Source organism: Canis lupus, chromosome 4 (assembly GCF_048164855.1).
Source record: "Canis lupus baileyi chromosome 4, mCanLup2.hap1, whole genome shotgun sequence".
NCBI lineage: Eukaryota > Metazoa > Chordata > Mammalia > Carnivora > Canidae > Canis > Canis lupus.
The window spans coordinates 42,799,211-42,823,803 of NC_132841.1; the positions used below are offsets into that span (position 1 = coordinate 42,799,211).

The window sequence follows — 24,593 nt, forward strand, 5'->3', positions numbered from 1 at the left end:
CCCTAATAAAAATCTGCAAACCTATACACAAATTGATAATTTTGTTATCTCCTAGAAAAGAGATTGTGTATGTCAATGGTCCCCTGATATACTTCTGTGTTATATTGTGATTTTTAAACAAGTAAATGTTACATTTAATTTTCAAGAGATATCTACTCTTCCTTTGGGGTGAATGTTTCTTGCCTTCCAGCTCCTTTCTACAGCAATCTTTTTCCCCAAAGTCTTTCCTGAATTCTCTTATTCTCACTGCGGAAAGTAGGGCTGCATCCAGGGGATCTAGCTCAAGGTCAGACAACTAAAGGCAGTTTCCCCTCTACACTTAGAGAATCTAAATGCTGGTTTTTCACCTACCTCCTGGTTCCTGGCATGGACTACAGCTTGAGAGACAACTGCCCAAGAAATGTCAAGTTATTATTACTCTAAACCGTGGTCATGCTAGGAGCATCTGACCTTCGACCTTTCAGTCTTGTGGCTTTCAGAGAAAGATAATGAACCTCAGGTTTTTTACTCTGTTCCACTGAGAGCCTTGACATTTGATATGTGGAGTTAAATAGAATTTTTAACATTTTCCTTATTAATGGTGCTGGGTTTTAAAATACCTATGCAGCAAAATTCTTTTGTTTTGAAATCCAGGAATACCTGAGGAAGGGTCAAATTCAAATGTCTCCGGTTTGCATTACTGAAGACCTCATTTGAGTAGTATAATGCCTGAGAGCCAGGCAAGCCATCAGCAGAGAGGAGTGCCACAGAAAGAACAGTGGTCTGGGTCTGAGGATTGGGCTCTAAACCAGACTCTAGCAGTACTGTGTGTTGTGATTGTTAGAAGGTTACTTTGCTCTGGGAGTTGGTTCCCTCATCAATAAGTGGACTACATTACTATTGAGGGAAATCTCCAGGATTCTTCACTAGCTTCTGTGGTCAGAGTCAGATAGGGCACTTCGATCATCCAAGACCAAGCCTGTTCACCCTGCATATTCACCAGCATGGCATATGTTCCCATAGACACTCAAGTCAGAGCCTGGGGCAAGTAGTGATGGATCATGATGGATCTCTTCACCTGCCAGCTGTCAGTTGGTCATCAGGTCCCATTAATTCCACCTCCCAAAGCCATTTTCTCCCAGCTTTATTGAGATATAATGGGCATATAACATTATGTAAGTTTAAGTTGTCCAACCTAATGGCTTGATACATGTATATATTGCAAAATGATCACCATAATGTTAGTTGACACATCTATCACTTTACATAATTACAATTGTGTAAGACCTCCTTTCTTAGCAATATCCAAGTATGTCATACTTGTTAACTAGAGTAACCAAAGCCACTTGCTACTCTCCATCTTTATGGCCACCACCTTTCATTATCAACTCAAGGGGTTAAAAGAGGAACCAAGTTTCAGAGCCCAGCATGCATGAAACAGGCACATAATGTGTTGATGCTGAATATAAGGAAGAATAAATGCTGAGCGAAAGGCCTTTCAGAAGTTGTAGACACTAACAGCAATTCTTTAAAAAAAAAAAAGTCAAAAGATACCTATATGTCATGAAAAGCTATTTACCATCTCTAGAATTCCAGATCCTGACATGACCTGTGAATTAGAATGGCAACTGTGATACGTATTTGGGTGTCAATTTTTATTTCTTTAATAAATTTCTTCGTAGCACAGTGATTGGAAGATAGTAGGACCTTAGAAAATATTTGTGTGTGTGTGTGTGTGTGTGTGTGTGTGTGTGTGTATGATCATACTTGAAACACAGACTACATGGGCAATGAGAATCTGAAGAGATTTGACTTAGTTTGAAAATATAGGAACAGGTTCCCTGAGGAAGCAATGCTTTAGGTAACCCAGGAGACGAGATAAAAGAAAACTAGAAGAGAAGGAGAGGGAAGGGCATTCCATTTCCAAGAAAGCAAGTGCATGTGTCCCACAGCAGAAGAGAGCTGAGTGGGTCAGAGGGACTGAATGAAGACCAATAAATCCGGAGTGGAGGAAATCTGGGTAAGTTAGGAGAAAGGAGACAGGTGGGGAGCAAAAGCCAACCCAGGCCCATAGACCCTTTCAGGGCACATGCAATTTTGTCTTCATCTTTAGAGCAATGAGAAGAAATTAGAGGATTTCAAGAAGGTGAGCATCCAGGTCAGATTTGAACTGTGGAAAGATCATTCTAACTGCAGTAAAGTTTAAAGACTTCCATTTCCAACAGTGTACTGGACAAAACACCCTGGAAAACCTCTCAATAAAAATGACTACCAAAGCTGGATTTTCAAAACGAGTTGGCAAACTATCAGAAAAGTAAAGAAACCACAGAGGAGAAACACTAAGCAAAAAGGAGATTCTGGGTACTTACAGAGCAATAAAGCCAACTTCTGCCCCCAATACATTTGCTCAACCTTAGTGGCTTTAAACCTCCACTCAGATGGTTGTTTGGGGAATAGAAGGAATGAGATCAATCCTAGGGCCTGCTTATTGGAGACCCTTGCATAAAGCTGGTATCTCAAACTGTTACGCTTTCTTATAAAGGAGGGTAAGAAGTAAATCTATTGCCTAAACGGGAGCAGTGAGGAAACTACCCACTCCTCAGTACTGGATAGAAAAGGAAAACACATCTCCATTGAGATTTCTGAACCATGAGCCAGTCTTCACCTGGATTTTGTTTTGTTCATGTTTTTGTTTTTCTGTATTCATGTTCCTTGCTTGGATCTACAAACAGATACTTTAACTTAAAGTGGTCTCTGGTTGCTAATGCACCCATTTTCTTTGGAGGAAAATAAAACTTTTATTTCAAAACTAAAAACAACTATAGAACAACTGATAAAATTCTAAAGAAAGTTAGCTTTAAAATATAATAATAACAACAAAATGCCCAGGAATCATGATCATGCTAAATGGAGACAGCAAAATCAGACATACAAAGACTCATCCTACTGAAATTATAAAGAATTACAATTCAAAAAATATAAAATCTCAAATTTAATATGCTCCAAATAGAAAAAAGATGCTTAAAATATGATAAAGAAAAAATATAAAAATGAAAAATTGTATTTGAATAAGAACTAAATGGAATCTCTGAAAATAGCCCACTAATTAAAATTAAAAACCCAGTCAATGAGTTAAATGGCATATTAGACATAGCTTAGAGAGAAAATGGTGAACCAAAAAGCAGGTTCAAAGAAGTTAACCAGAATGAACCCCCCAAAACAAAAAGAAATGATAGAATATATGAGAGTTTATGAGACATGGAAATATGAGGTCTAACATACATACATTAGTTGACATTTCAGAAAAATAATGGGATATATGGGAAAGATGCAAATATTAAAAAGAATAATTGGAGCACCTGGATGATGCAGTTGGTTAAGCATCCAGCTCTTGGTTTCCACTCAGGTCATGATCACAGGGTCGTGAGGCTAAGCCTCACATCAGTCTCTGTGCTCAGTGTGGTATACATTTAAGACTCTCTCTCTCCTTCTCCCTCTTCCTCTCCTGCTCGCACACACATGTACTCTCTCTAAAATAAATAAATAAATCTTTTTTTTTTTTTAAAGAATAATGAGGGACACTTGGGTGGCTCAGCGGTTGAGCATCTGCCTTTAGCTCAGGATGTGATCTCAGGATCCGGGATTGAGTCCCACATTGAGCTTCTTCCTCTGCCTGTGTCTCTGCCTCTCTCTCTCTCTCTCATGAATAAATAAATATTAAAAAAAATGAGTGGGATTTTTTTTTTTTTTTTGGTGGTGGGGTAGTGTGGGGTGGGGTGAGGAACTCCAGATTCAGGAAAACAAACTTCTAGCTGTATAAACAAACTCATTCCTAAGTAAATCATGATGAGTTTAATTAATCTGGTTTTATTCTAAAGCTGGAAAGAAGTTTTCCTGGATGTAGACCTCTAGTTTGTTTTTGTTTTGTTTTGTTTTGTTTTGGGGTTTTGTTGTTGTTGTTGTTGTTTACCTGTTAAGTTTAGCCTTCAGGCTTACTGTTGCTCCTATATAGGCTTTCTGGTCTCTTCTCTCTGGTGGCTTTTAAGATCACCCCTCTTTCTTTGATAGGGAGAGGGAATTGAGTAAAAGGGGGTGCAGGCCAATCTTTAGGACCTCTGAAGAGTCTGAGAAGTATGAAGAATATGAAAAGAGTTCTGTATTATAGATGCCAAGACAGAAGTATTTTGGAAAAGACAGGTCAGCAGTAATAAAATGCTGTGGCTCATGCTATTTGGGATATCCTTAATTGTTGTCACAGTAGTATTATCATCTGTGGCTTATTCACAAAATATATTTGACTATGGGCAAGTTCTTCATTTTTATCGCTCCTGTGGTATCCAAAACCAGTGGCTCTTCCCTCCCCCCGCCGAACACCCATCTGATAGAAAATCAGGAAGTAATAATTAATGATACTATTTAGCCCAGAAAATTGTGATTTGGAAGAACATCCCTCTGAGAAGAAGTTCATCTGCACGAGTATGCATCTATACATAGTGTACTCTGATGATCAAACTGAATGACTTATATTATCTGCTGCTTTGGGTCATATGGGTCTTTAGACTTATAAATTAACAAATAATTGAGAAGGGACTATAATCATGTACTTAAAAAATATTCAAAATTGCAAACCAAAAATTCCTGGTGGCTGAAATATATATATGGCTTTGAAAAGCTGTAAATGTTGTGATTATAAGACGATGATGCTTAGCAGAGTTGAGAGATTGCAGGAGAAACTAAAGGAGCTCCTCAATGATCTGAGGAGCACAGCCTGTGTCTGTCCTCAATCTAATTAGAAATTGGGCAATAACTATCACACGTGTCTTACAGGAGGCAACTAAAGAAGCTAGTGGGAATATGAAACACACTTTTTAATTTTAAATACAGAATTACTATAATCTAAAACACAAATGCGGGATCCCTGGGTGGCGCAGCGGTTTGGCGCCCGCCTTTGGCCCAGGGTGCGATCCTGAAGACCCGGGATTGAATCCCACGTCGGGCTCCTGGTGCGTGGAGCCTGCTTCTCCCTCTGCCTGTGTGTGTCTCTGCCTCTCTCACTCTCTCTCTCTCTCTCTGTGACTATCATAAATAAATAAAAAAATAAAAAAAATAAAACACAAATGCTTTGCAGGACAATATGCACTCTGTTTGAACTCAGAGCCCTTCACTCCTATCAGGGGCTGCGTAATTAACACAGGAGTGAACAATTGTATCCCTTCCTATTAAGCTGTTCAATGTAGGTACCACTGATCAGGCACAGCTCCTTGTACAGCTACCTCTAAATGCAGCCTCAGTGTCCACTTCAACACAAATCCAGACAGCAACCACCAACCCATTCTGGTGACACATGACACCAACCTTTCTCTCCAGTTGAGTGGGCACTGCTTGGCATTCTAACATTTCCAGTAAAATGCCTGCAGGGGCCTTGGCTACATGCTGAGAATAAATCCTGCACAGCAGGTCCTGCCAGTCTCTCCATATCCACCTTCCTCCTATCCTCCCCTTTGTTCACTATCCTTCAGCCACGCTAGTCTTCTCTAACTTTCTGGAAAACCTCAAGCTCTTTCTTATTCAAGAGCACCTGCTCAGAGTTTTCCTCCGTGAAGGACCTTTCCTTCTATCCCTTGCATGGCTGGTTCATTAGCCTCTTTCATACCTCAGTTGAAATGTCACTTCTTCAGAATCCACACAATGAAAAACATTGTGAGCTAATCCCAACATTCGATGAAGAAACTAAGGCAGAGGTTAGGTCATTCGCACAAGGGTACGCAGGTAGGTAGTCACTGGCATTCTTTACCACTATACTGTACTATACATGTACCATGTATCTCAACTATTTGCTTATTTCCCTTATGGGCATTTAGTATGGTTTGCAACTACATGGTGTATTTGTTTGCATTTTTTTTTTTTTGTCTCCCTCAGTACTATAGAAGGGCAGAATGAGGGCTGGGCTACATCTGTCTTGTTCACTGCAGTAACATAGCATAGAACTTGATCAAATAGTAAAACTCAAAAATATTTGATGAATCAATGAACTGGATTGAATTGAATTAATGTGTCTTTGCAGTCAGCTGCATTAGGAGAGTAGATCTGAGAGAGAGACTAGTTGGAGACTTGAAGAACAGTGGCCATCTATGCCTCAGAACTAAGTCTACTTTAATTTTCCATCCACCCCAAATAAGCAGCCACACAATAAGCAGCCACCCAGAGAACTGAGCAATATATTATTTCCTATTAAGGAAACAAATTCTACTTTGAGGTGATACTGCCTCACATGCATTTGAGGTGGATCAACAAGCCCACCCAGTCACCCTGATTCAGTTCAGCATCCCTGACAATTACGTTAGCTTGGTGTATTTCACCTCTCTGGCAAACTAGACCCTTTATTATCTTGCATGCTCATATTTAGTTACAGGGGATTTGCGAACACATTTCCTAAATCTACATATTTATTTAGTAAATTGATCTTTCACCCAGGTCATTCTCTGAGGAACTGTCAGCCTTAGCATTTGACAGAAAAAGCTTTTTTTTTTTTTTTTTTTTCCACAAAGGCAAGGATTCAGCCAGCAAGAAAGCTTCTAGATGTCCAAGGAGGAGTTAACAAGGAAAGGAAATTGTCTACTGCTTCAACCGGGAAGAATGAATATCTTGTGTCATCCATGGCTTTTCCCTTAACTGTCTACAGGGTAGATAGTCTTGTTCTGCAAAATTAAGCCATTTAAAGGGACAATGGAAGCAGACAGCCCGCATCTTACACTTTGCTGTGAGCAAAGTATGAGATCAGCCCCTAGTAGGAAACAGTTTACTCAGCCTCTGAAGCATCAGCAGGGGGAAGCCAATCTGGGATTACACCCTGGCCAAGGACACTCCGCAGTGTAGGTAATTCACGTGAAGAGGATGGGAAATCGATAGCAATTCAAAGTCCTGTTCCCACTGCCTCTTTAAGGTCTCCAACTGGTTATTAGGAAAGATGCTAAGCCCTGGGGAATGGCTGGCTAATTCACCAAAGACCTCCTCACTGCAAAATATCTTGCCTCTGATCAGTTTTCAGTTGCCAGGACTTTGCTGTAGCGTGCGGAGGGTGCTGACACTTCCTCCTCGAAATGCTCTCTTTTCTGGCTCCTGGAATGCTGGTCTTCCCGCTTTCCCTCTGTGTTCCTGATCAGCCTTCCCTGGGGCTCTCCCCTCATTCATCCCTTCAACACGCTAATCTCCTGGGTTTCACCCTGAGTTTTATATCATTGCTCACCTTGTGCTATAGCTTCAAATACAATACTTTTTTGGATCAATCACTACCAAAACTTTACTTCTGTTCTTTACTCTCCTGAACTCCAGATTTGTATCTAACTACCTGCTATACATTTCTATTGGGCTATCCCAATAAACATCTCAAATTTTACCAAAACATATCATCTTCCCCCCAAAACTTCTCCTCCCCTGTATTCATCATGCTGATGAATAATGTCTAAGGAAACGGGTCGCAAAGCTCAACCTCAGATCAGCTGATCCTGCCCTCTCCCCTAGCTGCACTCCCACCCACATTCCATCCTGCCATTAATACACCTTGTAGTCTTCCACCCTTCTTCTTCCACCCTTCTTCTCCCACCCACTATGACTGCCTTAGCTCAAGTCTTCTTGCCTGGATCACTGCAACTGCTTCATTATTAACCTCCTGCCTCCCTTCCTCTATACTACCTTCCACACACTCATCTTTCTTCCTCAGTGATCTTTTTAAAACATGAATCTGAATCATGGAGATCTCTTGCTTGCTTGCTTGCTTTATTTATTTATTTATTTGTTTGTTTGTTTTAATTTTTATTTTTGTATTTGAGAGAGAGAGCAGGGCAGAGGTAGAAAGAGGTAGAGAATCTTTTTTTTTTAAGGTTTTATTTATTTATTCATGAGAGACACACACACAGAGAGGCAGACACAGGCAGAGGGAGAAGCAGGCTCCATGCAGGGAGCCTGATGCAGGACTCGATCCCGGGACTCCAGGATCATGCCCTGGGCCAAAGGCGGCACTAAACTGTTGAGCCACCCAGGCATCCTGAGGTAGAGAATCTTAAGCAAGCTCCATGCCCAGCATAGAGATTGATGCGGGGCTCAATGACATGACCCTGAGATCATGACATGAGCCAAAACCAAGAGTCGGACATTTAACTAACTGAGCCACCCAGGCTCCCTTGTAGATCCTCTGCCTTAGAACTTCAATGGCCCCCACTGCCAAAAGCAGAGGTTTCCAAACTGCTCCATGAGAAAAAAAATTCAAGCATGATTCTCAACAGATGCTTACTTATTTATAAATTATATCCAAGTATTATTCTAAATCACGTTTATAAAGTTTAATTTTTTCCTCTTGGAATGAAATTAAGGAATTTTCATCTTTTTGCCTCATTCCAATGGATGAGTCTGTCCCCCCACTGGGGTGCTCACTCTGCTCTGAGGATGGAGGGCAGCATTTATGCTGATTTCCCCTGGCAGAGAGAATGGCACCACACTCCTCGGTCAGGCATACCAGGTGTTCATGGTCCAACTACAACCTACCTCATCAGGTGCATGGTCCCCACTCTTCCACCAGGACATATTCACCCACTAGCCCCTCTGCCGCATAGACATGCTATTCACGGGCATACCATAGCACAAAGAACCTAGGCTTTGATGGTGCATCCCTCTCTGCTAACATCTAGCTGTCACTTTCTGTATCTTTCTGGGCCCCAGTTTCCTCTTCTGCCAAACAAACATCAGAATACCACTACTTCCCAGGGTTCCTGTGAATATGAAGTGAGGCAGAGTAAAAAAGTGATATAGGGCCAAGCACAGAGGAGATGCTTAATAAATGGTACCCTGGAGTAGTAGGAACAATGGGGAGCTGGGTTCCACACGTTATTCCCTCTGCTTGAAATTTGTGATTCTTCTCTCTTTCAACATTTAGTTTAAAGTATCACTTCATCCGAGAAGAATTACTGATCCTCCTGAGGTGGAGTTGGTCATTTAAACCTGTCTGTTTCCTGAGCCTCAATGGCATCATGCCATGGATCATTGCTTATTCCAGGGAACTGTGATTTGATTGCTGGGATGCCTATCTATCATCCCCACAGCATTGCTGCTACTTGAGGAAGCCTTACTTATTAATTTCAAAGTCCCCAGTACTTACAGTGCCTAGCACATAATAGGTACTCAATGAATGTTTATTAATATTTCTATACACAAAGGGAAAAGAGGAGTATTTAAAATGCATGCATATGCACAATTTCATGTTACAATGACAGCTACTTACTTCCTGCTTTACAAAGCATTTACACATATGTTTGTAATAAACAAGCTGTTGGATCCCCCTCAGCATTGTAGCAACTCATAAAATAGATAATAAATTAAAGAGAAGTGACTGTTTGACAGTATCCCTTTGATGACAGTTTTCTTTTCCACCCTGATCTAATGCCAAGTTAATGTTATCATAAAATAATTCCATTAACTGCAATTGTGTAGTTTACTGAGCCATTACTGTCATCAAAAAGTGAAATTATATTCAACACCGAAAACAGAGGCTTACATAGGAATAAATGGCATTAACATGCAAACAAATTATATGCAGGAGAAATAGGAATAGCAATGTGACGGGCATTCCAGCCCATGCTCCGTATAAACAGATGATTACATTTAAATATTTATTCATACATGAACAATGAAAACAAATCACATTGGCAAGTGCCTTCGAGTTAAAGTCATATTTGTTTAAAAAGGCAGACTCCAGGCTACATTAGGCCTGGCTGAGTTTCATTCAGACAGTCTTGCTGCCTAACATATGCATGACCAGGAAGGTGAACTAGTATATAATATTTACATAAGAAGAAATTGAACTGGTGGGGAGGCGAGGTAGAAGCTGAGAGGGGAGGTAGGCAGAATAACGCAAGATGGAAAATAAAAAAGAAGAGAGAGCATCAGAGAACATCAGAGAACATCTGATCACCTGATACTGAAAGCAAGCAGAGGGCAGCCCTGGTGGCGCAGTGGTTTAGTACCGACTGCAGCCAGGGGTGTGATCCTGAAGACCCGGGATCGAGTCCCACGTTGGGCTCCCAGCGTGGAGCCTGCTTCTCCCTCTGCCTCTCTCTCTCTCCCTCTCTCTCTCTCAATCTCTCTCTGTGTGTCTCAATAAATAAATAAAATCTGAAAGAAAGAAAGAAAGAAAGAAAGAAAGAAAGAAAGAAAGAAAGAAAGAAGAGAAAGAGAAAGGGCAATGATGTCTGGCCCTGAATTAAGTGAGCCAGACTGGGGGTGTCCACCGGAGGTGTGAACCGTGCTCCTTGAATGCCTATGTTGATGGAGTGGAGGCCCCAGCGCAGATGAATGGTGCTGTGCACACCACGGCCATCCTTCCTGGCTCCCAGGTGAGGGCTGGGGAACAGGATGACTCCTGAGACACTGCAGCTCCTACCAGTGTGTTAGTACATCTCTTTCCCTGACTAGTGACTCCTTTAAGGAGTGTGAGTTACCTGGGCTGGCCCTATGTCAGTTCTTTCTTCATTCCTTGAGAAGATACGAGGATAAAGTCATGGTTGCCTAGATAGCTTTGTCAAAATGGCAAGGACTTCTTTCCTGACAACTTCTGTTCCAAGTCATCTTGTTTCTGTTGAAGTCCTACTGTGTTTAGAATAATAGTACCTAAACCCATGCAGTCTTGTGCCTCTCTGCAGCTCTGACAATAGTCAGCAAGTTGATCCTTCCAGGAGGAGCTATTTTCACTCAGGACAGCTCCCCATCTTGGCCAAACACACTTTATATATTTGCATGATCCCCACAAAGTTCTTCTTTTTTTCTCTTTTTTTTTAAAGATTTTATTTATTTATTCATGAGGGACACACACAGAGAGAAGCAGAGACACAGGCAGAGGGAGAAGCAGGCTCCATGCAGGGAGCCCGACGCGGGACTCAATCCCCGGTCTCTAGGATCGTGCCCTGGGCTGAAGATGAAAAGTTCTGGTTCTTAAATTTGCTTAATCAGATGAAGTAGAATGTGAAGCCTCACTCTGCTAATTCTTAGCTTTGTGACCTTTAAGTTTGAATCAAAACCTCAGGTTCCTTATCTAAGAAAGGGGGATAGAGGGCAGCCCTGGTAGCTCAGTGGTTTAGTGCCGCCTTCAGCCTGGGATGTGATCCTGGAGACCCAGGATCGAGTCCCGCATTGGGCTCCCTGCATGGAGCCTGCTTCTCCCTCTGCCTGTGTCTCTGCCTCTCTCTCTGTCTCTCTGTGTCTCTCATGAATAAATAAATTAAAAATCTTAAAAAAAAAGAAAGGGGGATAGAAATAGTGTCCCACTTCACACTGAATAAGTATCAATACCTGCCATGTGCTGTTCTCAGTACAAAACAAAGATAGGAGCTTTGAAGCTGACATTCTAGCAGGGAGATGGCAGTAAACAAAAGTATAATTAATTATTGTCTAGTATGTTAACATGTGACTATTTCTATGAGGAGGGAAAAAAGACCAAAAACAGAGTGAAAGGGAGGGGAATCAGAAGTTGCAATTTTCCATAGGGTAGTGAAGGAAACATTTGAGTGAGGATGTAGAGGAGAGGGAGTGAGCAAGCAGATATGGAGGGAAAGGTGCCCAGCCCCTATGTCAGGAGCTTGAGCCACTGCAAGGAGGTCTGTGTGGCTGGCACAGAGTAAATGAAGACTCAGATGAGATGAAGTGGGAAGATGAGGCTCTCCATAGGATTCTTCTGATGACTAATGGAGATAATAAGTGAAATGCACTTAGCAGGAAATAATCACCAAGGCCGTGGCTACTTGCTCTGTGACAGGCACTATGCTAAGTGTCTGACATCCATTAGCTCATTCAGTCTGCATCACAACCTGAAAGGCTTTTATTTTTACCTACATGCTTATTTTACATATAAGTAAACTGAGCTTTAGGCAGGCAAAATAATCTGCCTAAGGTCATAGACATTGGTAAGTGGTAGTGGTAGGATTCCAGTGCAGAACTCAAGCCCAAGTAGCTAGCTCCAAAGACAGTGTCTTTAACCACTGACTGACTGCCTCTCATAAGCAAAGGGAGTGAGGATGAGGGAGGTAAAGAAGAAATATGTGGATAGAAGAGCAGCCCCAAGAGACTGGAAGGACACAGAGGAGGAGGAAACAAGAATTGAATAAGCAGATCCTTAACAAGAGCAGGAAGCATGATACAAAAGGAAACACAGGCAGTATGATCAGGTTGCAGAGAGCTGGGTACATGGCTATTTGGGCCCAAGGGGCCTGATCACACACACAGCAGACACAAGCAGGGGCCAGTCAATGGGCTAGCAACAGACCAAGGGGAATTCATGGAGCTGTAAAAGTCCCTACATTGTGATCCTCAAAAAGCAGACACCTGGTAAACATATCCCTTCCTCCTTAAAAACAAACAAACAAGTGAGCAAACAAAAACAACAAGAAAGGTTTAGGATAGCATGAACAGTAAGTCAAATTTTAATCATGGACCAAGATACCATCTATTAATTGATATCTGAGTTTTTGAAACAAGTACTTTTGCTTTCTTGCCGACGTAAAAACATGGTACCAGGTAACATTTATTATGTTTATGAAGTTAAGTACCAGGTACTACATGGATAACTTTGTACATGTAATCTCATTTCATCATCAAAACACTAAGATCTGGTTTATCCCCATTTATGGATAAGGAAACTGAGGCTCAGATAGGCCAGGTCACTCACTCAGCTGAGCACAGGGACAAACATACAACTCCCTCCCAGGTCTGTCTAGTGTGAACACTGATAAACAATGAGCCAACACTGACCAGCCCAACATGAACATAATCATTATTCCACATTTCCCCCCTGTACTTGAGCCTATGGCAGCATTAGTATTTTTTAAGGAACATAGACAAGGGGGAGCAAATCCCACTAGAGTGCCATGCTCTAGACTTTCTCTCTTTTAGAGAGCCATCCTTACAGAAGGGTTGCAGCCTTGTTTCTATGTGCCTGGCCAGCAGGAAGGGAAGCTTTTCAGCATGGTGACTCAGGAAAGTGCAGGCTGCTCTGAACTCTGAGTAATTCCACAGCTCAGAAATCTTGGGGATCAGCTCAGCTGGTTGTCTGAGCTTCAGGATAAAAGAAACTGCAAGGAATTTTATAAAGAAGTTCAATGCCTAAAAGATTATCACTTCAGCTCTTTCCAGCCGTTTCTCAGTATGCTCTATATCTCCCAGAGGCTCAGTCATTCTAGGGAAGCCTAATGGATACTGGTCATATTGATGACTACTGAGCATCTTCTGGACACACTTCCTAAAATTTAGGAATTTCCCATGTTTTTAAGCCTGTCTCCCTATGGCAAAAGCTTGAACCTGCTCTGCCAGCTTCCATTGCAACTATGGCACAGGTATCCTGCCCCAGACTTTGACTCAGGAGCCAGTGACATAGAGAAGGGACAAGAAAATCACATTATTTGACTATGTGATAGAAATAAATAATCCTTAAGAAATCCAATCTTTCTCAACAACTTCTCTTCCTCTCTTTCTCAACTGCATCCTGCATATTGATACAGGATAATCCCTAGCCCTTGAAAATGTTCCTGTGCAGAATGTGCAAAGAAAAATGGCAAGGGAACAGCTAATGGGAGCTAGATCAGCTGAAATTATGCACATGAGGAAAGAAGACAAAGAAATAACAGGAAACAGCAACACAATACCAGACACAATAAGTCCCAAAAGCAATAATTATATTATGATTTCCCACCAGCTGGCTTAGAAATTTCAAACCTTCTATTTTCTAGTTTCCCAAGTAAAATGCCTTCCCAGTATGGGGAAATACCTCCAACACTTCCCAATGTCCTTGATGCCGCTCTAAGAGTGCAAACCATTGATAAAGATTCTAAAATGAACAGGACACAGGAAAACTACCTTCCCTCAGCATGAGGTCTTAGATCTTTCTTGAAGGTCAGCCTACACTTTGTTCATGAGAAAGTATTGAAGACTATCTTAAAGGCATCTCTTCTGACCAAATGCCTCTCTTAGCCTCAAAAGGCACCTTGTCCAATAGGTATTTTATAAGTATCAATGATGTTCTATATGTGATGCTGGGGATACAGCAAGAAATAACAGAGCACCTCAGTACTCAAGAAGCCAAAAGTCACTTAGAGTTACAGCAGCACTGAATTTACACTGAATGAAGAGCTAGAGTTCTGCAGGATGACATGCCTTGAGGCAGAGAAGAAAACAAATATACAAACGCTCTTTGCTCCAGTGGAGGGAGGGAAGAAAGACTAAGAGAGATAAGACAGGAAGAAAATGGAAGGAAGGAAGGAAGGAAGGAAGGAAGGAAGGAAGGAAGGAAGGAAGGAAGGAAGGAAGGATAAGATAAATAAGCCAAAAGGAAGGAAGGAAAGAAGAAACAGTAAAATAAATAAGCCAAAAGAAAAAATTGGGCAGAAGATATGATAAATGAAGAATATATGTTCTTCTTGTAAATCTAAAGTTCTCACTTGCAAGATGAGATAAGATATCCTTGCCTATTAATCTGGAATTATAGTGTTTGAATCCTTGAACTCCTCCAAGAAACTCAACCCTTAGAAAGACACACTGGTTTTCAAATAATTGATAAATACCTCTCAAATATATAAGAATACCCCTAAGACTTTAATACAGTCTCTACTTTGACTAACTGGCAAACCAGAAGAAACAGATGCTTCACTTTAAGAATAAGAGGGTTGATGGAAGGAGGTGGGTGGAAGATGGGCTAGATGGATGATGGATATTAAGGCTGGCACTTGCTATGAAGAGCACAAGGTGTTGTATGTAAGTGATGAATTGCTGAATTCTACTCCAGAAACCAATATTGTACTGTATCTTAACTGCCTGAAACTTAAATAATAAATAAATAAATAAATTAATTAATTAATTAATTAATTAAATTTTTAGTAAGATTAAGTTTTAAAAAATTAAAAATTAACATTTAAAAAATGAATAATGCACATGACATGGTTCAAGACATTCATCTCCTTCTATTCTCATCTGAAATCTCAAGGAACGTTTTAGGAGAATCCAAAATGATTCATATTTCAGATGCCTTGTCGAGTATGAAACACTGTCACGTTCAAAATAATGACTACAGACTTCTATTTTCTCTTGGGAAACCATCTTTCAAACTGAAGACATCTATACCTTAAGTGGCTGACCCGGCCCTTGGCTCCAGAGGTACACATGAAACTATAAGCGCATAATCTGCATACTCATTTCCTTGGTCATAATGTTTAAAACCTTAGCACATGACCCCAAACAGTTTTTGGCATAGGATTTTGCCAGAATAACAAATAACTTAGAATTGTTTAAGTTAGAATATGAATCTGAGGTTTCCAGTGGTTTCCACTTTGGAAAACCTGTCTCAGAAGGCAACCAACAAAAGGAAAGTAGAGGCAAGATCTAGAGAGACAGAGACTATCCTGATGGTAATGTCTGCATCCAGTCATGCCTGAGACCAACTATCCTCTGGATTTTTAAAAAGATGTGAAATAAAATAAAGTCCTACTCTCCCTAAATCAGTTTGAGTTGAATGTTCTTCATCTGCACTGATAAGAATCCAGATAATACATTCCCTAGATGTTTTTTCTTATTTTCCATCACACACAACCAATCTGATCATACCTACAATCACAACCAAATTGCTTTTCTAACTTTTCCTTATAGCCAAGATGAACATAAATTATCCTTTTGCAGGTTGCATTTGAATGCCTCTATCTCTGAAGTCCTTCAAAAGAACAGTTAACCTCGTAATACTACTCATAAAACATCAAATCTCTTAGGTGTTCTAACATATCAGCTCAATTGTTGGCTACTAGGATCTCAAGGACAGACAGATCAACTGCAAATACCAGCTCATCTGTCATGCACAACCTCCCAGAGCCAAATAACTGTCAACTCCCAGAGTTCTGCTCTCTCAACTCCCAACACCTCTATCATTGAAGATTCCTGGAAAGTTTTCTATCTCAAATCAAATGAAGAATGATAGATGAAACACAGAAGAGCCTCAAATCACAAATCAAGTTCACTGGATGAAACATAACTCTATAACATGTTAAGATTCATATTTTTCCCTGGATGAGCTTAGAGGGAACAATTATAACCTATTCATAACTCTCTGTGTTGGATTTTTAAGTTGTTTTTGATCAATGCCTGGTTGTAATTTTATAAAAGAATCTCTCCAATGACACAAATACTGTTGTATCCCGGAGGAACTGCAGAACTAATCAATCACCCTTACATAACAAGCACTCACTGTGAAAATAATGTCCTCGACCGCACAATGAACTTGAACACATATTCCAAAGCTTTCAGGGTTCTTAGGATCGGCTCACATTGCTCCCCTCTGCTGGAGGTATCCAAGTAAGTCTTCAGCACCGTCATCAATTTCCTGAATAAGGGATTATATTTTCAAAACACATCTTTCCAGCCCACAGCATGGTCATTAGTTTGCTCCATAAATTATAAAGCATTCAATCAAAGGTTAAAGTTGGTGGTATAGCTAAGCTACTTGTTTACAGCCCTAAAAATAACTCTGCTTAAAATATATATTTTTAATACAGGGAGTGAATAAGTATTTCTTTCCAGTCCATAGAGAGCTAGCAAAGAAAAAAACTAGTGAGGAAAAAAAATATTTTGACCGGGAAAACCAGTCATAATCAGGACATGAGTGGGAATAATGGTGGTGAGAATGCTCTTTTCAGCATTTGCTTCCTACAGAAAATGTTCTAATAGTATTGTGGAACTCCTGTACTGAGAAACTCCCCACATTTCTTCATTATCAGCAAGGCAGACTTCAAACTATTTGGCCTAGCTTTCAAGGCCCCTTGGCAAACTGGCCTCTCCCAACTTCTGCAGCATCACTTCCTGTTTGTAACTATTAGTTCCCTGTGCCCATGCTATAGTGGGCTCCTAGCCCTGTGCGCTTCTCCTCTCTAGCCTCTGAATCCCAGTGTCTATCACAAGTGGCTGCTCAGTAAATGATAGCTGACTTCCTGAATGAATGAATGCTTTCATGGACTTCTACCACAATAAAATACTCATTCTAACCTATGGGTTTGCATATGTGTATTTAACCCAGATAACCCAGCATGGATCGGGTTATCAAAGGGAGAACTCACACAGCCCAGTGCAAAAGGCAAATGCTCAAGGTCCTCGTGCCCTGGGTATCCTGGCAGGTACACAAGAAACCCCCACTTTCACAGGAACTTACTTGTAAGCCAGTGTAGCACTGAAATGCTGTTGAATATAAGCCTCCAGAACGGTGTTGAAATGTTGGAATTTCCGGTCAGCAATGAGTCCTATTATGTAGATCTGAGGAAGATTCAAGGGATCAGCGTTTGGGGGTCAGATCAAGTAAGGTGGGAAGCCACACTCACATGGCATCACTGAATCTCCTGCAAAATGATGTTGCTCAGGAATTAGCTCACAGGTATATTGCTAGCCTTTTCCATTAAGGTAATGTCTCTTCTAAAAAGTATTTCATGAAGAATGCTACAGGGTGTCAAAGGATGAAAAGGTTTTGTGGTCAAATAAGTTGGACAAATCTCAGGATACCATTGTTAGGCTGCTTTCTTTATGGCAGGGTTTTTAGAGTCTTTAATATATTCACATGCATGATGAATCTCTGAGAGGTCACACAATGTCCAGAACTTCCCTAAGAGCTATCTAATCAAAGGATCTTTTTGTCACAAAGCATCTTCTTTGAGGGCTAGCTTCCCAGGACACCTTCTGGGAAGCACTGGATCAAGTCACAGTTGTCTCCAAGTAATTTCTTTAAAATGTAAATGTCATTGACATAAGTAGTTAACATTAAAACTTTATTGGTCACTGATAGACATCAACACTTAAATTTCCCTTTTACTCACCCTGCCATGCTTTCAAATGAACTAGAAACAAACAACCAACCCAGCCCTTCATTCATTTATTGCTCTGGTTGCTAGAAGTTACAATGCCTCCAAAAGAGTTCATGAAAAGGGCCACAAGGGCCACAAGTTCTCAGTGTTCTCACAGTGAGATACACATTAATGTCTAATGTCACTAAATACCTGTCCCCTCTTTCTTACCAAAGCATCAAAGACGAGGATGTCATACTCATTACTTTGAGAATGCTCCATCATGATATTGAAGAGGGCATCTAGAGTATCCTGGAGAAACTGAACAAAATAATGAAGGTCATGTTAAAAAACAGTGCAGGTGACCCAGATATCCCACTCCTCGGTGTATCCCCAAGAGAATGAGAGCACACATCTACCACATGCTGCATTTAAAGGTCCAGGGAGCTTTCTTCTCAAGAGCCAGAACTTGGAGCAACCCAACTGTCAACCAACAGCATGAATGAACATATGGCAGCATTTTAATACTACAGAATACTCCACAGTAATATAAAAGAGCAAACTACTTCTACATGCAACAATGAGGATAACCCTCATGAGAACTGTGTAGAGTAAGATAAGTCAGACACAACAATGCACATTACTTATTACTCTATTTTTATGAAATTCAAGAACAGGCAAAAAAAATTCATAATGGCAGTTAGCATAGGGGAGGTTGAGAAGGGATATGAGGGAACCTACGGTGATGCCAAAAATGTTCTCTATCTTGATCTGGAGGGTGGGATTATGGGTGTATACTTGTGTAAAAATACAAGGAACTATATTCTTAGGGTAAGTGCTCTGTACATATTTTACCATTTTATATAGTTCAATAACAAACTTTTTTAGAAAAAGAAAAAAGGAAGCAGAGGTGGAGACAACGTAATTCCCCCCCAGATGCTTCACCAAACTGCCCAAAGATGATAGACTTTATGAAAGGATGTCTGGGGAATTTTCCTGCTACTGCCGAACCAGGTAGATGGGTCATTAGTGCACATTTAAAACACTGACCTGAAAATTCTACCATTGCTTCTCCATGTATGGAAAACTAAATAAAATCTGATGCTCTTCCTTCCTAAGGGATGTGTCAATATTTCCTATAGTCCCTGAAAACACTACCAAATAAAGATGTTTAATCTCAGAGTTTCTAGCTTGACCAAGTTCCTGATGGAAACAAGATCACCAAAACCTATGGGAAACACTTGTCCCATAGAACTGGAGAGAAGAATTGAATAAATGGACCTACTTCTCAGACACTATATTTTTCAACACCATGTGGACACAACAATACATATGACATTTGTATTATTTTCTGCTTGTTTCGCTTAAAATGTGAGCCCTGATGTCTTTTCCTTTTTCATGTATAATGGCATAATACTCTGTAAGCAGCAGGAACTAAGTATATTTTTTATTTCTAACAGTAACATGTGAGTAGTACTAAGAGATCACACTATTATAGCAACTTATACCAACAAAAATAATTAATAGTTACTATTTATTGAACTCTGGTATGATTTACATGTTTAGTTCAATATTGTGTACTCTGTGCTAAGTAATTTTTAAATATTATTGCCTTGAATGCTCACAACCACTCTATCAAATATGTCATATTCATAATATTATCACATAAAGTTGGCAAGTGGTTGAGCTGAGATCTACATCCAGGCTGATCTCCTTCCAGAAACTGAACACAACCCGTTTTCTACAACTCAACATTCAGCATCATTGAACCAAATCAGCCTCTGAATTTCCAAGTAAAGTTTTCTCGTGGTAATTTGGGACACTGTGTCCCATTGTTAGAGACAAAGTCCAATCTCCCTCCACACTTCATTTGCTCCCCAAAGCCACCCATAATTTAAAGCTCTGTCACTGCTGGATGAATACAAACAAAATGAAGCCCCACTGACCTTCACCACTTCCTCTCCATCGACAATCTTCAATTTCTCTAAGTTCTCCTGTAACAGCTGAGGCTTCATGCGCCACTTCAGCAAACCCAGCAAGCCCACTGAAATAGAGTCCAGACAAGCAGAGTTACTATTATTGGGGTAAAGTGTCCATTCAGGACTTCCTTGGGCTTACCCATGCACACATGCACATGCGTACTACATTTATTCAACTCTTCATGGTTTCATTACCGTTCTGGGTGAGCTTTGTGGAACACACCAGGGTGGAAATGGAGAACACATCTCGGGAGCTGACAGAGAGCCCCCCAACACTGCTGGAGCTTCGACTTAGGGTGGCCCCCTTGTTTTCCACATGGTGTCGGTAAGAAGGAAGTGTCAGGTAAGCACTGGCATCCTCCATCTTCTTACTCTCCCCCTGGAAACAACACCTTGGTTACTTCTCCAAGCCATGGGTACCTGCCCAATGCCACATAGAGCTTGCAGTAGCCAGCTCACACATTGTAAGGTCCAGATAGTCAAAATTAGAAAAATCATCAGAGAAGCAACAAACAGCAGCTGGTATGGCAGGGCTATTTTTCCATAAAACAGACAAGAACCCGGGGATCCCTGGGTAGTGCAGCAGTTTGGCGCCTGCCTTTGGCCCAGGGCACGATCCTGGAGACCAGGGATCGAGTCCCGCATCGGGCTTCATACATGGAGCCTGCTTCTCCTTCTGCCCATGTCTCTGCCTCTCTCTCTCTATGTCTATCGTGAATAAATAAATAAAATCTTAAAATAATAATAATAATAAAAACCAGACAAGAACCCGAAGTTACATTAATGGAAAAGGGATTGACCAACAAGTTGAAGGCTCTGTGGACTTCATTATCAACATGAAAGGAATTAAAGATTCCCCTGACAGGCTATTTTGAATCCTCCTAAATTTATTGAGTTGTTTTTTTTTTTTTTTTTTTAAAGTAGGCTCCACAGCCAGCATGGAGCCCAATGCAGGACTTTAATTCACAACCCTGATGTAAAACCTGAGCAAAGATCAAGAGCTGAACACTTAATTGACTGAGCCACCAAGGCACTCCTAAATTTCTTGAGATGTTAACACATGCCCACCAGCAAGGTAAAGAATTGGCTTAAAGGAAAAGTTAATGGCAAAAGCACTAGAGTCTGAAAGTCCTGGGATCTAGACCCTGTTCTACCATTCAAAGTCTGTGATATCTTGGATGCATTGCTTGGTCTGTCTGTGTATTATTTTTCTCATGATTAAACTGAAGACTAACCATATTACCTACTTCCTAGAAATTTGGGGCAGACTAATTGAACATAATGCATATAGAGCTTTTAGCAGAGTTGTTAGACATCTAAGTCCCATGGCATATGGAAATGAATGGTTACAGGTAGGCATTACAGGAGTTAATGTTTATTGAGCCCTTACTCTTACTGGATGCTGCTCTAAGTGCTTCATATGCCTTGGTTCATTTCATTTAAACCTCACAATGGCTACTATCACTGTTGCAGACACTGCTGTCATCCTCAGTTTACAGATGAGGAAACTGAAACTTAAGGAAGATGAATACCTTGCAAACTGACTCTGACTAGGCCTCCCTCCCACCCCCCATGAATTCAGAGTCCATTGAGGAAGAATGGCTTTCAAGGCAAGAACTACCTTGATGTGTCCTAAATGAGAAGATAGCAATTGTGCAGAAGAAGGGGGTGGAGGTTTTCAGAAAAGCCAGAGAAACTCAGAGTGCCTGGTGATGAAGCCTTGATGAGGCTCTGTTTGCCATGGGGACCACAGGCAAAAGAGTGTTTTCAGCCCCTGGGGCTGAGAATGCCAAGGACAAGTGTTGATCCTTATGCAGGTGGCTTAGTCTTGTCTTCCTTCACAAACACAGGCTTTGTCTCCAGCACAGACATCCTGCTGCCACAAGAGAGGTTGTGGGAAAGCGTGCAGGTGAGATCAAGGCAAACACTTTCCACTTCAGGAAAACAGTACCAGTCTCCTGATGTAAAATAACAATGGCTACTATCTGTAAAATAACAATGGCTACTATCTGTACACCTTTTTATACACAGCCCTTCCACATGGGTAATTTCACTGGTTTGTCATAAATATTACCATTGCACTTAAGAAAAAAGAAACTGACACTCAGGAAATTGTGTGAGATGATTCCAGATTTAGTTAGTAGCAGGATTGGGACCCCAGATTCTGATATGTTTCCATTAGTGGCAGTGAGGCAACTCTCAAATGTTTCCTGCTGGTCTTCTACACATCCCACGGAGGTCTTTACAGAGTCAATAGCCCATTCTGTTTGTAACAATAACCTTTTCCACTTATTCAATGTGCTATGTGCCATCATGATTGTGTTTACATGAGTGGTCTTATGTGATACTCAACAATTATTCACTGAAGGCTCATAGAGAGAGAAGCAGAGGCAGAAAGTTAAGATTTTGTGCAAGGGCACACAGCTGGTGAACGATGTTGTGTGTGATTCTGTGGCCCTTGCTGTTAACCACTAAGCAATCCTGTCATCTTCCCTTGGCTTCCTGTATCCCACTCATTGCAGAGTTAATTCAAACTCATGGTACCTTTAGGACAACCAAGTCGTGGCATCCATCTTGCAGAGTGGTCCCATCTTCCTTCATTAACTTCACATAGGACATGGCAAAGTTCTTTTCTCCTTTATCTTTAGCTGGAAATAGCATTGTGAGGTCAGGAAAGAAAATGACACATGTGCCACCCAGTTGTCCCACTCCTCTCCCCTCAGGGGAGCTTCAGAGATGCCATTTGGTCAGGTACTTACATTCCAGGGATGACCGATGTCGGAACATGAATCTCAGATGGATCCTCTGCATGTCTTCAATAGGGACAGCCACCTTGGAAAGCAGAAACCAAAGCTCAGGAGACAATGAGTTAATCAGCCTTCCCTACTCCAGCCCACCCCCCAAAAGGCAGTCTGACCATTTAACTAAGAGAGCTGCATGCTGATTCATTACCCATCCATCAAGCCTGATGAACTGTAAATAAATTACATAAGAACTAGCTATGAAGAGAAAATAAAATACCAAATGTAATCCATTTAGCAAATTGCATTCCTACCCAATGAAAAGAGGTCCGTAAATTATGGTGGGTTAAAATGAATCTCCCCAAATTGATATAAAAGTCACATAACTTTAGCACAGGATTTGATGCAATGCAAACTGCACAATGCACATTTTCCTTACACACTCCAGGAGTTCTGGCAATTGCAGCAGGGCTTAGAAAATTAGCAATGGTCATTAGGGGGTATGCTTGAGGACCCTTGTTTATGCAAATTCATAAAAATGCTTGAATCCAATAATATTTGGGAAAATCCTGGGGCTCATTCCCATCCTTGGCTGGACAGATACTGAGATGCTTTTACCTCTGAAGACACAGAGCCAAATCCCTCAGTCCTTGGTCACCCCAGTTTCACTGTCCAGTGGTGGTCTGTTGCACCCTTGACTGAGATGCATCAGGTCTGGCTCTGGACTGCCTACCTCCCAACACCTCACAGCTCTCTCTGTAATGTGCAATTCAAGCCAAAGCAGAGAAGCTTAGCGACCTGTGAGGAAACCACTTTGATTTTTAAAAGGGACAAGTTTACACTTATAGATGACTCTTAAAAGCCAAACAGATGTATTCTTGGGGCACTTTCTGCTCCAGAGAATGAAATTTGAGCCTGAAGAGTTCCACCATTTGTGATTTCAGACAGAACAAAGGAACTGAGAGTCTGATGGGCACTGCAGTCCAATTCATTCCATTGTAAAATCAAATGGCCACTCCAAACTATAGTCATATGAAATGGTGGCCTTGCTGAGGCAAGGCAGAAGCTCTGTAACTTGAAAGCTCAGGGTTCACATGGAGAGACATCTATTTTAACAACCATGGACACGGGCTAGCAAAGAGAAATAACTAGAGTACAAGAGAACACAGAAAAGAGAAAACCATCTTGGCTCAATAGCTTTCTGACTGCAAAGTTGGGCAGGCCATCATCCTGAAAAGAGTGAGTGCAGGGAGACTGACTGGGGAAAATAGGAATATAGGTGACAGGCAAGAACCACGGAGTTTTGGATAGCTATCTAGGAAAACGAACTTACATGAACGTCTTGTATTTGGGTTCAGAGCACCGGGTGAATGGAGACTGCTACTAATTACAAGACAGACACTTTTTTTTTTTAAGACAGAGATATTTGAAGCTGTGTTCAAGCTTCACCGTTCACTGAATTAATTCCAAACTCTTCTTCCAACACACGATATTCTGTTCTGCTTCGTGTGATAATTGGGTAATGTGAATATTTGTGATTAATGTCACTTTTGTCTCATGCACCCTCCCAAGACAATATCTTTCAGGCATTAAGTGGTCTTTCATAGGTTCACATTCACTTGCAAGCTCTGTTGCTCCTCATGGCTGAGCAGAATGACATAGCTTGGTGCGTTATGCACTGTTAGCAAGAAGATGCATCTGGACAATCCTATAGTGGCTGGTCCTGGGTCTGGGAAGGATGATCAAAAGAACCAGGGTACTCACCCATTGAGCCACCATTTCCATTGCCTGACACACCACTGGACACACACTAAGGTATTGCTTCAGAATTTAGGGAGATGTCTTAGAGCCCCGAGATACATGTTTACTGCTATAATTATTATTTATTATTATTACCTTGACTGTTTCCATCCACCGTGGTTGTTTGACTTGATAGTACACAACGGACCGATATTCATTCATGGGCTTGTCCCCAGCTCCCACACAAATTGCATTCTGACCCAAGAAAAACAAAGAGAAAAAACACTACAGAATTGCCATTTTCTGTGCTT

At 41.0% G+C, this 24,593-nt stretch overlaps 1 protein-coding gene across 1 annotated transcript in view; it reads right to left on the reverse strand.

Moving 5' to 3' along the window:
* Positions 1-24,593, reverse strand: part of DOCK2 (dedicator of cytokinesis 2) — a 397,905-nt gene that overhangs the window by 308,922 nt on the left and 64,390 nt on the right. Inside the window, exons 15-22 of the mRNA XM_072824198.1 lie at positions 24,439-24,537; positions 22,561-22,633; positions 22,346-22,449; positions 19,997-20,180; positions 19,769-19,866; positions 18,054-18,143; positions 17,201-17,301; positions 16,244-16,378 (exon numbers count right to left, since the gene is read on the reverse strand). Of these exons, the coding sequence (XP_072680299.1) occupies positions 16,244-16,378; positions 17,201-17,301; positions 18,054-18,143; positions 19,769-19,866; positions 19,997-20,180; positions 22,346-22,449; positions 22,561-22,633; positions 24,439-24,537 (884 nt within the window). The remainder of the gene's footprint in view (positions 1-16,243; positions 16,379-17,200; positions 17,302-18,053; positions 18,144-19,768; positions 19,867-19,996; positions 20,181-22,345; positions 22,450-22,560; positions 22,634-24,438; positions 24,538-24,593) is intronic.